The following is a 15916-nucleotide window of genomic DNA, read 5'->3' on the forward strand; positions in this document are numbered from 1 at the left end:
AGCATTTCAAAATAAGTGGGCCCACCTCTGGCTCTGAGGTAGTTATTAGCTAACTGGGAAAATGTATTAATAGGAAGCAGTGGGAGAAAACATTTAATTGTAAACACCTTTAGCCTTCAAATATCAAGGGCATAACAGGCAGAGATAAGCCTATAAAACAGTACTTAAATCAGAATGCAGTGGCAGAGATGGAAAATTACTTGGAGATAGGCCTATCTATAAAAAAAAAAAGCCACAAGGTTCGATTTTAGTGTGACTGCCAGCTGCGTTTATACGAGACACCTGTAATGTTCTCATGGTCAAAAATAGCAACAGTGAGCCTAGCGTAGAACAACACATGGTATTTGTGTGAGGCAAAGCATTACAGTATTTTTCTCTATATGACCTTTTCTATCTAAATGTCACAGCCGAAGGCATTGCCAAACAAATCCCCTGCATTTGAGATCTCCAAGCCAGTTGTTACATCTCTAATACATTGGAACTTAACTTGTTAGGTCATTGAACTTTGACCTTTTACGCTGTGTTTAACCACCTGGCTGCATGACTGCAGGTAACTGCTCCTGTTTTCACACGCTGTGTGTTTGTAAATACAGCCTTCTGGCAACTGCTCTGCTAGAGACCTCAGATACACGATTACCTCCGTATATAAAGAGGTTTAACGGCTGAGCTGTGGCTTTATCCTGATATCTTCACAGGACTTTACACAAAAGAGGTAGCTTCATGATTTCAGAATTTTTATATGAGCCAAAACATTTAATTTAATGAAAAAATTATATATCTATGATATATAAATAATACATATATAAAATAATGTATGTATTTTCCAAGACAATTATCCAATAGCTTTTCTCCTTAATATTTCAATATGGTTGAATGAGCAGTTCATGTATACGTTGTAGATTTTCATTTGTGTAATCTAATATTACTCTTGATAAGATGATAATATACTGCATATACTGTATATATATATATATATATGAGGTTAATTACAGTATACATATATATTCTCCCACCTTGTTACCTGCAATTTGTGTTGTTTGCAGTCAGCTGGGATGAAGGTTGCTGTTGCAGTGGTGCTTATCCTGGCTCTTGCTGAGCTCGGTAGCTCCTTGTTAATTGGTGCATTCAACATCAAATCATTTGGGGACAAAAAAGCATCCAATGCGACTCTGATGAACATCATCAGTACTGTGAGTCACAAAGAAAAGTCTGATGTTTTTAGGACCTTCTCTAACATTCTTTTTTTCTGAACATTAATTACTTTTTTTCATCTGGTGTACCATCTCTAACATTTAGAGGTGTAGTATAGTCATGACGTCAGAGAGAACTAACCAGTCTATATCTATCCAGCAGGGCAGAATGCTTATACTGTATACATTTACAACGAGTCCTTAACATGTGTATGTCACTTTATACATACTTTTATAGATTGTGCATCGCTACGATGTAACCCTGATCCAAGAGGTGAGAGACAGTGACCTCTCTGCAACCAAACAATTAATGCAGCATGTAAACAAGTAAGAACCCAGAAAAAATGAAAATAAAATTGACAAAAGTCATGAAATGTCACTCACCTCTGGTACTGTTTTTCTCTTTAGTGGGGACTCTCCTTATGTGTACCAACATATTTTCAGTGAGCCTTTGGGTCGAAGTACTTACAAAGAGAGATACCTCTTCCTCTACAGGTGCATTTTTGTCAGTTGGTAGACTTTTTTTATCCCGATAATATGCCTTTCTGTTCCAAGTGTCAGTAAATGTTACTTTGTATTTTATTTGTCCAGGGAACAGACTGTGTCTGTGGCCAAAAACTTCACGTATGATGATGGATGTGAGCCATGTGGAACAGACACTTTTAACAGAGAGCCTTTTGTTGTGATGTTTTCATCCAATTCAGGTGGAGTATAGAATACAAGTGGCTGATATATACATGGTTTTTACTGTCAAGCAGTGTGCTTTATCTCATGTTAAAGTTTTTGGCAACTGAGTGAAATATAAATTACTCTACCTCCCCTCCCCTTTAGTTGTGCAAAACTTCGTGCTCATTCCTCAGCATACGTCTCCCGATTATGCAGTGACGGAAACAGATGCACTGCATGATGTTGCTGTGTACACCAGGAGCCACTGGAAGACTAATGTGCGGGAACTCTAGACACACTGTAACACTAACTGCTATGACACACATGGGGGCATTTATGTTTGCGAGGAATGGAACTGAATGGCTGTACTTTTTATTTTTTCAAAAATGCTTTTGTAACATAGTTGCTTACCATGAGCTTCAGAAGTTAATGAAACAGTATCAAAATCAGTTATGTTGATCCCCTTTTCCACCTCATATTCTTAGGACATTCTGTTGCTTGGAGACTTCAATACTGGATGTAGCTACGTTAACGGTGCAGAGTGGCAGCAGATAAGGCTGTACACCGATAAGAGTTACCACTGGTTGATTCCCCATGATGCAGACACAACCGTCTCCCACACCAACTGTCCATATGATCGGTAAGAATAAGTAGTTACACTTTTAGCCCTCATTTAATGGGCAACCCCCCATGAGCCGAAAGGCACTGTTCTGCTAGCAACATGCTAAGGCACCTGGTTATTACCTCCGCCAAGGAGGTTATGTTTTCGCCCCTGTATGTTTGTTTGTTTGTTTGTTTGTTTGTTTGTTTGTCTGTTTGTCAGCAGGATTACACAGAAACGCATGGACCGATTTCCATCAAACTTTGTGGGGAGATTGGGTCATATAATGGCAATAATTGATTCGATTTTCAGATGTCAAGGTCAAGGTCACAAGGCAGAGGTTTGCATTCTCTGAATGCTCCCATTCTTGTTTATTGCTGTTACAGGATTGTGGCCACGACTGAAATGATGCGAGGTGTTGTTCCTAAGTCTGCTAAGGTCTTTGACTTCATGGCTGTTCTAGGACTCAGCCACAGCCTAGTAAGAGTATAAACATTACCCTTGTGTGTCTTAGCAACAGTATATTTTAAAGGACGAACAGCACAAACATATAACTGTGTTTTCTCTTCTCTTAGGCTTTGGCAGTTAGTGACCACTACCCTGTTGAGGTGGAGCTCTACTGAGTCAAGCGCTGAATATTCACATTAAAAACATTTGACGAGATAACAGGTCCAGAAAATTGTTATTCCGATATTGTCTGATACTTCTGATACTGATATTGTATTACAAGGCACTGTTATATAACAAAGACGATGTGTATTGTGCAAACCGCTGTGTGCAGGCAGGTTGTTGCTTACTCGTGCTTTCTCAAGCGATTCAACATTTACAAAATACAGGCACATTAGAAATCTCAACTGATATCTAAAACTTTACTGAAGACCAACCAATGCTGAGAAAGAGAGGCACAAAAAGACAGTTACAGAACAAGCCAGTACAATACGTTACTGTAACCAACCTATGAACAATGATTCTCAAATTCAGAAGGGTATGAAGCCCCATCGTCCACCTCTATATACAGTCGAAGGGCCATACCAAATGGAATTAGTAGAGACTTTGTCCAGTCACTTTTAGGCGAGTTGGTCAGAAGGCACAGTGGTCTTGGCGATGGCGTTCTTCAGGCCTTTCTCTTCTTCAGCATAGCCAGGTACATTCCCAGCGACTTCTGGATGGAGTCTTTGGTGATGAAGTTAGCAAAGTATTTAATGTCATTCTCTCGGTTTGAAGTCAGTTTGTCTAAGGTCGGCTTCCTCATCATGGACTTAGTTATTTGACGGGCGTGTTCTATGAAACAGAAAACAGATTGTCAAAACACTATATCTCTTGCATATCACAGAAGTATTCCTTGCACTTGAAAGGGTTTCTCAAGACAAAATCTGAAACAAACTTAAATGAATGTACAGTAAGTACTTAGAGGACATATGACAGGTGAGAATTCTGACTTTAAACATTTTAAAAGTTATACGTTTATACATATCTATTGTGTTATTAAAATAAATAAACTCTTACCTGGAATAGCAAGCCATTTAGTCATGGTCTCAGTGGCAGCAGAGAGGATCTTCTCCTCGGGGACCAACTGGTCTACCAGGCCGACCTTCAAGGCATCAGGAGAACTGTACAGAAGACCCAGCTGCAAGGCCTTCTCTGTCTCTCTGTGACCCACCACATTGAGCATTGTGTCCTTAAACCTGAAACAAAGCTCAGGTCAATCAGCTAAAACACATCATCTATCACCATAATGCTACACAGAATGTCAGAATTAAAAAAAACATCTACACATCTACAAAATCTGATCCGTCTAAAGCAGGGGTGTCAAACTCAAATACACAGAGGGCCAAAATTCAAGGGGCCGGACATATTCAATATGTATTGGAAAAAAAGAGATATAATATATTTTTCATATGTAAACATGAACTTAAGTGTAACATAGGCCTACTGAATCTGGGACAAGCAGCCTAAAGCTTATGCCTTTTAGTTATTGCCTATAAACACAGAGATCAAATTTCAAAATAAAATAAACATCAGTGGCATTCATTTCTTATGCCTCCATTTTGCACCTCGCAGTTGCTCCATCTGTGGTCAGTCCACCAAGTTTGTTCCAAGGCAGCCCCATTTCATTTACACATTTGGATACCTCTTCAAAGAGATCTTTCCCTGTAATTTTGCGATGCATTGATTTAAATCCCAAAAGTTAATCTATAACGCACAGAGTCGAGTTCACTTCACGGATGAAGATTGACAGCTACATCAGCTGTTGTTGTAGATCGGTGGCAGGGGTCACATACACAATCAGCAACGGTGTTTCTGCTCAGGCTCACATTTAAAAATGCTTAACTTTTATTAGGCACACGATGTCGCAAACTTTTATCATGCAGTCCTTGACAAATTCTTCCTCGGTAAAGGGTCGGGCTGCTTTAGCGATCTCCGCTACTTCAATAAAGCTTGCCTTCACAGCAGCCTCACTTTGTGATTTGGTCTTTACGAACACAGTCTGCTGTGACACCAGCGACCTTTTCGAATCCTCTTCCTTCTGGGGCTGGTTTCACATCCAGTTGTTTGTACTTGTCTTGGTGTTTCGTTTTATAGTGCTGTCTTAAATTCTATTCTTTCATTGCAGCCACATTGGCTCCACACACAAGACAAAAAGTTTTGCCCTTTACATCATAAATTCTGACAATATTGGCCTTTTTGGGGGGCTAGAGAAACAGGCCGCAAGCTAGACTTTGACTTTAGGTGATGAGGCTGCAGACAGTGGGGCAAGGGCTCACGCTTAAATTGGCCTAAATTGACGTGGGCTACCTGCGTGGTGGCAGTGCATTGTTGGAATTTAAGTATTAGTGATGCGTGCGACATACCGATGGCCGCAGCCATAGACGTGAATAGGCCTATACACTGTATGTATATGGCCTCAGCAGGCCAGCTCTGATAGACATAACATATTTTCTGGCGGGCCAAATAAAATTACACCGTGGCCCATTCAAATCAATGGAACTTTTTGCAACATTCCGAGGAGCCGGCGGGCCGGGTGAAATCACTTGGCGGGTCGGATCTGGCCCGTGGGCCTTGAGTTTGACAAATGTGGTCTAAAGGAAGCGGACGCTCACCAAAAGGAGCCATAGACGTGAATAGGCCTATACACTGTATGTATATGGCCTCAGCAGGCCAGCTCTGATAGACATAACATATTTTCTGGCGGGCCAAATAAAATTACACCGTGGCCCATTCAAATAAATGGAACTTTTTGCAACATTCCGAGGAGCCGGCCCGTGGGCCTTGAGTTTGACAAATGTGGTCTAAAGGAAGCGGGCGCTCACCAAAATGGGGCGACAATGCCGAGTAGAGTTTCGTTAAGGCCGATGGAGTAGCGGGGGTTGTCGGCCATGATCCTGTAGTCACAGGACAAGGACATCAGGCAGCCTCCAGCAGGACTGGATCCCTACCATTTCAAAAGAGCAGATCCTTCAGAAATCACAACAGAATTCCCAAAAAAAGGGGGAACAAAAAGATGGTCAAGATGCTTCATGATGAATCACACTCACATTTATAGCTGCGATGGTCACCATGTTAGAGCCATACAGTTTCAGCCACATCTCTTGCACAGCCTTCCAAAACACTGAGGCATGTTCCGGGCTTTTCCCATACATCTCCATGATGTCCAGGCCTGCTGAGAAGACCTTTGGCTGGGCCTGTATAACACCACACAACCACAAGGAGTAAACATTTCGACTTCATCTAGACGTTCTTTTATTTCGCAGTTAGGTTTACTGAGAAGCAGCTTTCATAGGTTAATGGGACAACTCACGTTTTACACCCCATACACATCCATGTGAACGCCTCTTATTGCTCTAGCTATGCAATAGTTATGCAGGATGTTATCTGTTGTACAAACTTGACTGCTGTACAAACTTTGTGTCATGTAAGTATATGTCACTGCCTGTAAACTGACAGCTGACCAATAGTAAGAAGAGTAAGACCATCCAAACTTAACAACACCCACCCAAATATCACAATATCTGTACACATCCAAAAATGATACTATCATTGTGCATCAGAACTTAAAGTACCTGATTGAACAGAACAGTGTATTGAGTTCTCTGTCAAAGTCAAACTCAAATGTATTTATAAAGCCCATATAAAAAACAACTCACTCACCAAAGTGTTGTACAATTAAATCACAATTAAATATCAAATCGAATAGAAAACAGACCCTCAACTAAGCATCTATATACACTGAAAGCAAACATACAAAAGATCCACTCAGATCAGGAGGATCCGAATGCTAAAGAATAAAAGTGGGTTTTGAGCCACAAATGTTTTGGTATTGATCCTAGGCATACCAAAACAATCCAGAAGTGGATAAAAGGCCTTTTCCAAAGAAAATGTGAGCCTGGTGGCACACACACGCTGCCGTGTGTCTATGCAACAGGGTCAAATATGCTTCCCTGAATTTACCTCCCCTTCATGGGTTAATTTTCTGGCACATGGAAGAAGCAGATTATTGGTTCCTAAGTTTGTTTGGAAACAATGTTTTGAAGTGGGCGTAATGAAGTAGATATCCCTGTGTTCTTCCTTTCCTCTATCTCTTTCCCTGGAAGTACGTATATGACAGAGGTAGGTAAACGTCTTAAAAACACAGGCTAACGAGTTAACTGGCCTACATGTGTCTGTATATGGTATAGCTTGTTTTGTGAACATTATTTTAAGTGGCTTACCTGATTTGTGTCGACAGGAGCTGTGCGACTTGCAAGCTTTTGTCTTGACTGATTTCATTTTCTTTACTTTCATGTATCAGGTGGGTCACGTTTAATATTAGAGTATTTCATGCACGTGTTCAGGCACGTGCAGAGGAGGGGGCTAAGGGGGCTTGAGCACCTGCCCCTTTTGCCCTTGATGCCCAAAGTATCCTTTTGTCAGAGTGTTTTTTTATTATTATTATTATTATTATAATTTATTTTTAATTTGTGTGTGAAAAGTCCAAAATAATAATACATTTAACGAAATTATAATAATTTAGATCTACCTTGGTCGGTCACATGATCCACAACGTGCCCTCTCTCTGCCCTGAAGTGCCCTGCTGACCGACGCCTCGGATAAGTTTCTCTACAGCTCCCATTTTCTAGGTAAGCCGAGTAGCCTTGTGATGCCAAATGTGCCATATTGACTCGGGAATAACTCGGTGTAAAGTTTGCTATAGGGGCTTATATGCCTCTCTCTTGTACGTCGCTTTGAACAAAAGCGTCTGCTAAATGACTGCATGCAAATAAATAGTTGATTAACTCCCATAAATAAACTTGTCAATGTATGAAGTTTGTATCGTTTAATATAGAGCGTGGTCTTTAAATCTGAGAGCATTTTCGCTCATTTCACGTCATGATTTTGTTGGTGAATTTTGGTAACGTTATTTCATATCAATCAGAGAGAGAGAGAGAGAAAGAGGGCCAGATAGCGAGCAGAAGTCTTTGAGCAGAACGAGTGCGAGAACTTAAAATGAAACACAGGGAATTTCTGATAGCAACAGTGTATTTGAGTGCGACAACTTAAACTGAAACACGGCAATTTTGCAAGCAACAGTGTATTTGAGTGCAGACAATCCGTTTTGAGCAGGATCTCTCCCCCCCCCCTCTCTCTCTCTCCATCCGTCTCACTCCCTCTCTCACTATCTCCATCTCTCACTCCCTCCCTCTCTTTCCATCCATCTCACTCATTGAAAATTGTATGTTGAAATGGACCCACATGGACCCACATTGACTATAAACATTGCACCCTTTTGACAACTACTCACAGTGAAACACAGCTGTCTACAGTACTTGCTGCCTGTAAAATTATAGTTTAAAGGCCTTGTTCCCATATAGTTCCCCCGCTCATTTAAAACCTAATAAGTATGCACCTGTTTTTGAAATGGATGTATGTGTGTGTGTGTGTGTATGTGTGTGTGTGTGTGTGTGTGTGTGTGTTGGGAGCTGTGGAGACACTGTAATGTGTCTGGGGGTATAAACCAACCCCTTGTGATAACACTGTCCTATAGTGTGAAATGAACTCAGCGTCACACTGGTGGAAATGACCGTCACACCAGTGGACATAGGCTATAGAAAAGGCCTAGATAAATACATTTTTACAAATCCGTGCTACATGTGCCCCCTTTTTAACTTTGAGCACCTGCCCCTCCAAAGGTCTCTGCACGGCCCTGCACGTGTTTGTGCGCAAGCTCTTTCCCTGGAAGTACATGACAGAGGAGCTGTGCGACTTGCAAACTTTTGTCTTGACTGATTTCATTATCTTTACTTTCATGTATCAGAGCAATAAACTTTGAAAAACCAGGTCGGTGGCTGTGTCATCTCTAAACACAACGCAGAGTGAAACAACGAGGGGAAGATAACCTCCGTTACATCTACTCACTGAGGTAAGAATCACACCCCTGCAGCTCTTGTCCATCTCCAGCTTCTCCATGCTAATGGCAAACTCAGTAAGGAAGTCCAGACTAAGGCTGTTCACAGGTGGGCTCTGGAATTTCATCACTGCGATACCTGCACGGAGATAGGAACAAGTAAACAAACATGTTTAAGAACAAACGAACAGAGGAAGAGGCTTGTCATCTTATTTGTGTTAAAATAATGCTTTGTAAGCAACCACATGGACTGCCTGAGCATGGTCTATGTCGTTTAGTTTTAAACACAAAAGTTATGAATAAATAATGTAACTAGTACAGCTAATATTGAGAACTGACAGTCTTGGGCTTTGCTTCTGTAATGCTTTTGCATTCACTGTAGGCTTACAATTGCGGGACAAAGATTGGTAGAAGTAGAATTTAAGTGATCAGTGCTCCACGTACCAGAAGTGCTGTCCAGGTCGACTTTGATTTTCGGTGTGGTTGAATTGTATCTGTGATGGACATAGGGCATTGCACAAGCTCTTCCATTTCTGCATTGCACAGAAAACGATGAACATAAACCTACGGAAATAAAGGAGACACTGAGACACACTGCTTGGGTTTGCCATGCTACAAGTTCATCGTTAAAGAACTTAAACTGTCATTGGTAAACTTACTAGACAGCTAGATACACCAATGCAACTTATCGTTAAACAATTCACATATGAAACTTTTCAATTGCATGCAGGAACACTTTTAAGGACGTCATTTAATTTATACATATATCTATATAATACGTATAATGTTAAGAGTCTTTATACAAAAACAGAGAGTGGTGACCTTTGCCACACTTTTTAGAATAGATTCATGGTCAAGTGTGTAGCTAACAAACATTAGCTGGCGGCTTGCATTCCTACTGGAGTGCATAGCAACGACACCAGCAGAACACCTAAAACTAAACACCTGCGGGAAACGTATCTATTAGCGATTTTATAAATATTAGCGAGACAAGTTTGACATACCAGAAAAGGTTAACTTTGCAGACTGCCTCAACACAGTTGCCATGTCGGTCAGCGGATGTGTACTTCCGTGAAGGGGGGTTTGGTATGAAAGAAAACACTCGCTGGTTGGCTAGTTGTCATCGCACGTGATCGGTATCACCCAAACCACGAACACATAGATATTATTGGGTAATTGTTATGTCAATCACAGAACAGGGTATTCTTTGGGTCGTCGGATATTAAAACATGTTTTGAATGAGTCATAACTATGAGTGACTGGTAACACAATTTTTTTACCAGAGCCACTTTCCGTAAAATTCAGATAAAGATTGTGATACCTCTCTCCATCTAATATTTCATTCTTTTCCCCCCAAAAAATGCATTTGGATTTTGGGGTCTTATTCGGATCCCTCTGAATGCTTGAGCCCCAATAAAGACTTGTTTATCCATGCATATAGACACATTGGAACACCCTCTTTAAAATGTACATAAATGTTACTGCCGTAATTTGGACACATTGACATAGAGGTCACTTTCTGAAGGCAAGAACCTAATTTTTAAGTAACATCGGTTCGGTGCACCCTCAGCCTATAGGAGTCTTACCCCCCCTACCTGGTGTAAACAGCACATTTACTGTAACAATAAACATTTTTACAGGATTATTCCATGATGGGCCATATGTATGTGTTCTGCGGTATTTTGTAGTGATTTACTATTGACCTAAGATTAAAACAAAGTGCAGAATGACTCAATTAAAAGGGAACTTTACTGGTCATATGAAAAGAACATGAGAAACGGCGCGTACGTTTATTATAAAATACAAGATGCATGAAAAGGTTTCACAATGCCTTGCAAGGATGCAGGAAGCTGATTACCTGTAATTGGAAATGATTCACACTAGAACATACTAGTCTTCAGAAAACAAACAGTAGTCTTCTGAGAAATTGTGCCCATGGAATACCACAATAAAAGATTTAAAAAAAAAAAACAGTTAAGGATCATGCATCACAGCTCAATAGGCCTACTATCAGTACAGGCTTACAACCATTTTTGAATACCATCATCATATCAACACCAACATTTTCAAAAAATATACATGTAACGTGAATTTACTGAAGAAATTGAAATGTACAAGGGACCAACCGATTTGCTTTTATTATCCCCAGTTCTTTTTTTAATTTAACTTAAGAGCCATAGGGTCTGAGGATACGTCTGATAGCTTTCAGTAAGCACTTCTTCATGACTACATTCATATTCATTAAGCTAGCCACTGATAAAAAGTCAGTTCTTTCCCACAGAAGAACCATCATATGTCACAATACATGCACATTATACAGAGGAAGCAATGTTTTATTGATGATTATGGGTGTGCAATCTAATGGCATTAAAGTTTTAGTTAATGTAAGCTGAATCTGAAGATATGATATGCCTCATCTACATAGGGCAGTACTATCCTACAAGTTATAAGAATTGTCAATGAGTTATAAGGTATAATTATAAAACACATTTCCTGAACAAGTGTTGTTGTTTAGAAAAGATTAATTGATTTAATGACTCAGTCAGCAATCCTGAAGTAATTTAACAACCTCCCCCCAAAGCAAAATAAAATTGCAGAAACAGAAATTCACACAGGAATGATTTGAGCTAGATGACATGATTCAAGATGATTATATCAATCAAATAAGGTTGTTGTCCAAATAAGGTCTTCCTCTGGATACCATCTGAATAACAATATGCATGTGAGCTGTGTTACTGAGTAGGTCAGTGAACAGGGACCCTAAGTTATTGCTGTTCATGACATTTACTTATACCCTGGGTACGCAATTACTACAAATGTATACTATTCACTATACTCTAGCCCATAAAATAGTGGTCCTCTGACGCAACACGGGTAAACGCTACCACGACACTTGAAAAAAAAAAAATCTCTCCGCAGATCATATTTCACAATTCTGCTCACAAGTCAAACACAGGAGAACGGCCACTGCACAGGCGGGGCACACTCAAGCATGCGCATGTAACTGGCACATGATACGACACTGAATGCGTGGATGACATGTAGACACCGTCATGATGTAATATTTACACGGGCAGGTCCGAAAGGAAACGAAAAAAATTACCTGAGAAGACAGGCATGTGGAATCCATCTGAAAATCTTACGCACATTAAGGAGTAATTACCCCAGTTCCTCTACTCTTGTTCTCTTGTCCCCGTGTGCTCCCAAACATCTCCTTGTTATACAAGTAAGTATGCGCATACATTAGTTTCATCGGTTACTGTAAATAATCAAGCTGTTTTTGAAGCCACCCGGGTTACCCCCCATCCCCCCCCCCCTCGCCGAGCCTAACCTAAACTAGCCTAACGCCTTGTATGTACACCTCTCGCATACGCTGTCATTGTGCAGGTGGGTGTTTCGGTGCGATGTGGTGCGCTGCGCTCTACTGGTCCCAGTCCTTTTTGATCTGCAGGTTCCACTCCCACGAGAGGTGGTCTTTCTTGTCGTCGTCTGTGAAGTGGGACTTGATGTGGTAGCCTCCCCGTGCGAGCAGTCCCTTAGGGGCCTCCTCCACCGGAGTCAGGAACTCGTGCTCCTCGGCCCGAGGTCCGTAGCTGCCCACCATGTACACAGCCTTGTCCACTGCAGGAGGCGCAAACACAGGAGAATATCAATATACTGTATATATAATATCAACAATACGGTCGGCAAAATATACATTGTTAGATGGTTCGTCTTGGTAAGGTGTCTGGTATTATGCATTTGTAGAGAGTGCTTGTTGAGTTCTGAGCGATTCCCGGTGCTTTTGTCCCTCATTCAAAATTAGTTTTGAATGAGGTTATTCAAATAACATAAATTACATTTTTCAGATCACACATGATGTCAAATACTGCAATTTCAGCTTACAGATGGTACCTCTTGTACAAGCTGTAAGCTGAGATGCCTTGGCATTTCCCCAGAGGTTGGAATGACCAGGTCATGTATGTGCTGTTTGTGATTAAAAATAGTTTAAATGAACGTTCAGGCTCGTCTGTGTAAACTGGGGGTTCTGGATGGTGAGTAGCTCCTAGAAGTCTGTACAACTCTCAAAAAACAGGGTTTGACGGACGGCCTTCCTGTGTATGTTAACTCAACAGAGAAAGTCCAAACATTCAACACAAATAAACTTGAATTATTAGGCAGCTCAAATCGAACCTCAGTCTGGCCAAAACAGTTTAAACATTTACTCAAGAAATATGATAACTCTGGAATTCCCATGTTGAGTTAGGGCCTACGCAACTTCTTCAACAGGTAAAATCGTTAGGCATGTTTAGGGAATTCATTCCTGGCACAGCCCATGGATTTTTACAAAACCATAAACATTCTGACAGCACAGTTTCTACCTTAGCCATTCCCATCAAACAAACAATGTCAGCAACAATGACTTGAAGAATAAGAAAGGAAGCACTTGCCTCGCAACCCTTTCTTGTAGGTCAGATGCACATACTTCAGTCCGGACACAATTTCTCTGTTGACCTGTTGTAAAGAAAACAGAAGAGTTATGTGAATTAGCTTAAACCGCTTAGCATCCAGTTGATCTGAAGTGCAATAGCACAAAGGCACCAGCAGAGGGTGTCTCAGGCATCAGCACTGTGAGGCACTTGCCGATTCTCGACACATCAGAGATCCCTTCTGGGATCTGCTCCTGGGGCACTGCCTCCCACTACTGCTAAAGAACGCATTAAGCATTGAGCATCACTTTAATTAGCCTCTCTCACTCTCCCACTCATTCCAGGCCTCTTTGTCTCTTTCTCTCCCACTCATTCTAGCTCAATTTGGGTTCTAATAACTAACAGTCTGCTCTTACCTTGAGGAAGATGGTCTGTGAATTGTCTGCAAACTCATCGTTCCCTCCTGGATCTAACCAGACTTAATTAAGCAGCAGGAAGGCATTTGCACTTACCCATAATTCCCCTCACTGTCTCTATTTCACACACACACACACACACACACACACACACACACACACACACAAACACACACACACACACACAATCAACGTCCACTTTGCGGCACGGCATCATTTTAAAAACAGCATTCCCATGCTGCCCAAGACAAATATTTCCCCAGGAAGTACATATAAACACACAGAGCACCAAGTGAGCATTTTGGAGCACATTTGTTTTTGTGTCTTTTCGGGGGAGAAGCTAGAGGAAGGGTTTATTTTAAGAGTGTATTACGCTGGTTTCTTGGGAAAGGCATTGCATGTTTATGCATGCACTTAATGCTGCTGCCGTCCTTTGGGACCGAACCGTTTCAGAGGGTAGGCGACCTCATTCATTTTCATACGAAGCAAGGCCTCATGTTTAAACATGTCACCCGTCTATTTTGGAAATCAGAGGGATTTCTAGGGTGAGCGAGAGGAGTAGAGTGGTGCTGCAGCCAAGCTCAAGTAGGGCAGAGAAGCCTGGTGCTTTCACCAACATTTGAGAAACATTTGTAGACAGAGTTATGCATACAGTATATGCTCAAGAACTAGATGATAAGCCTACTTTGACAGATCCTTCCCACCTGTCTTATTACAGTACACGTTAATAATTAGGTTAAAAATATCCTAGAAAGTTGTCGCTATAGAAATGTAAAGGTAGAGCAAAATATGTATTGTGTATGAAATGATATATGTATTACAGACAGTAATAGTAGTTGCTGTGTGTAGTGAAGTCACAGAGGATCTGCGACGAGAGTGAATTTCATCTCACCTTGAAGTGAATCTTCACCCTGTAGTCAACACCTTCTTTCATGGTGAAATTCTGCTTCTTCAAAGCCACCAGGTCACCTGTGTGAAAGGGAGAGCACTTGTCAGACTGCATTACACGACTCAAGTGCCGTTTACATGGAGCCTAGTTTGTCAATCTGATACAGATAGCTAATACAGATAGCCCTATCATTTACACGAGCACTCTCTATCCGCACTCTCTATCCGCAACGATCCAAATCGGGGGTAGAAAGTGAGTAGATTTGAATCGGTACGGGGGCTGGTGTTCGTGTTCGTCTGTACAGCTTCACGCAACCTGAAGACTCTTTTCACACCATCCCACATTCAGCAAGGGAAAAAGGAGATAAAGAACAGGGTGAGACGAAGACAGAAAAAAGACAAGACAGAATGCAAGATAGCTAGAAGAAACATCCCAGTGTTTTTTTCTCAGTAGTTCATATGGGTTTGCCTGCCATAAAAGCCTTCCTACCAAATAAACTTGAATTACATGACTAAGACTCTTTTCACATCATCCCACGTTCAGCAAGGAAGAAGGAGATAAAGAACAGGGTGAGAGGAAGACAGAAAACACCGCAAAAAAGTCAAGAAAAAATGTAAGATAGCTAGAAGAAACATCCCAGTGTTTTTCTCTCAGTAGTTCATACGGGGTTGCCTGCCATAAAAGCCTTCCTACCACTAAGTCAACAGAATAACTGCAGCGTTATCAATTTATCTCTGAAATAATTTGCCTTAAGTGGTCTGTAATGGATTCTGAGGGAAAGAAAAGATGGAGAGTGATGCAGAGATAGAAGAGTGATAAAACGATCCATAATAGAAAAAAAAAAACATGGATGTCTCCCCTGCTTTTCTCAGTAACGGAAACACTGAAGGAGTAATCAACCGACAGAAATGGAGTCTGGCTGTTCACAATGGTTGTTATTCATTAAGAAACTCCCAATAAGGGTTCAGGTAAAGTCTTCACCCAACTCTCTGTATTCATCATCTGGTTCACAACCTTTTTCAGTCAGCACTGCATTTTCATCGAGCATTTATTTCTAATATTCTATTATTATTTTATTTATATGTATATTTGTACATTTCTTGATTACTTTATATATTTGCACATCAGCACCAATAATTATTCCAACTATCTGCCATGTATGCATTAACTGTAATCCCTTAAAACATCTATGTGAACCAAGTTTGCCATCATCCTTTTCAATTGTAAAATAAAACGTGTCAATATAACACAATAATGAGACAGAGCAATAATATCTCCAAGCATGGAAATGGATAATAGTACTGCACTCAGGTCTACCAGCCTTTCAATAATCATAGTTATGATGCAATTAAATCCTTTCTAT

General features: G+C 40.8%; 3 protein-coding genes across 3 annotated transcripts in view; 1 reads left to right on the forward strand and 2 right to left on the reverse strand.

Annotated features, from left to right (window-relative positions):
- Positions 1–1037: 1037 nt before the first annotated feature.
- Positions 1038–3151, forward strand: dnase1 (deoxyribonuclease I). Its single transcript, XM_080856331.1, has 8 exons — positions 1038–1190; positions 1429–1517; positions 1599–1685; positions 1782–1894; positions 2022–2134; positions 2342–2496; positions 2844–2937; positions 3033–3151. The coding sequence occupies exons 1-8, from the start codon at positions 1053–1055 to the stop codon at positions 3078–3080; spliced, it is 837 nt and encodes a 278-aa protein (XP_080712457.1). The 5' UTR covers positions 1038–1052; the 3' UTR covers positions 3081–3151.
- Positions 3152–3307: 156 nt separating this feature from the next.
- eci1 (enoyl-CoA delta isomerase 1) lies at positions 3308–9933 on the reverse strand. The gene is made up of 7 exons (XM_080856330.1): positions 9844–9933; positions 9284–9403; positions 8851–8978; positions 5994–6140; positions 5769–5890; positions 3964–4142; positions 3308–3738 (listed from the first exon to the last, which is right to left on the reverse strand). The coding sequence occupies exons 1-7, from the start codon at positions 9884–9886 to the stop codon at positions 3572–3574; spliced, it is 906 nt and encodes a 301-aa protein (XP_080712456.1). The 5' UTR covers positions 9887–9933; the 3' UTR covers positions 3308–3571.
- A 691-nt stretch (positions 9934–10624) lies between these two features.
- arhgdig (Rho GDP dissociation inhibitor (GDI) gamma) overlaps positions 10625–15916 on the reverse strand; it is a gene marked incomplete at its 5' end in the record, with an annotated part of 19071 nt that continues 13779 nt past the window's right edge. The window contains 3 exon segments of the mRNA XM_080855825.1: positions 10625–12460; positions 13270–13333; positions 14557–14633. Of these exon segments, the coding sequence (XP_080711951.1) occupies positions 12261–12460; positions 13270–13333; positions 14557–14633 (341 nt within the window). The 3' untranslated portion in view covers positions 10625–12260.

Source organism: Sprattus sprattus (genome assembly GCF_963457725.1).
Source record: "Sprattus sprattus genome assembly, chromosome: 18".
Taxonomy (NCBI): Eukaryota; Metazoa; Chordata; class Actinopteri; order Clupeiformes; family Clupeidae; genus Sprattus; species Sprattus sprattus.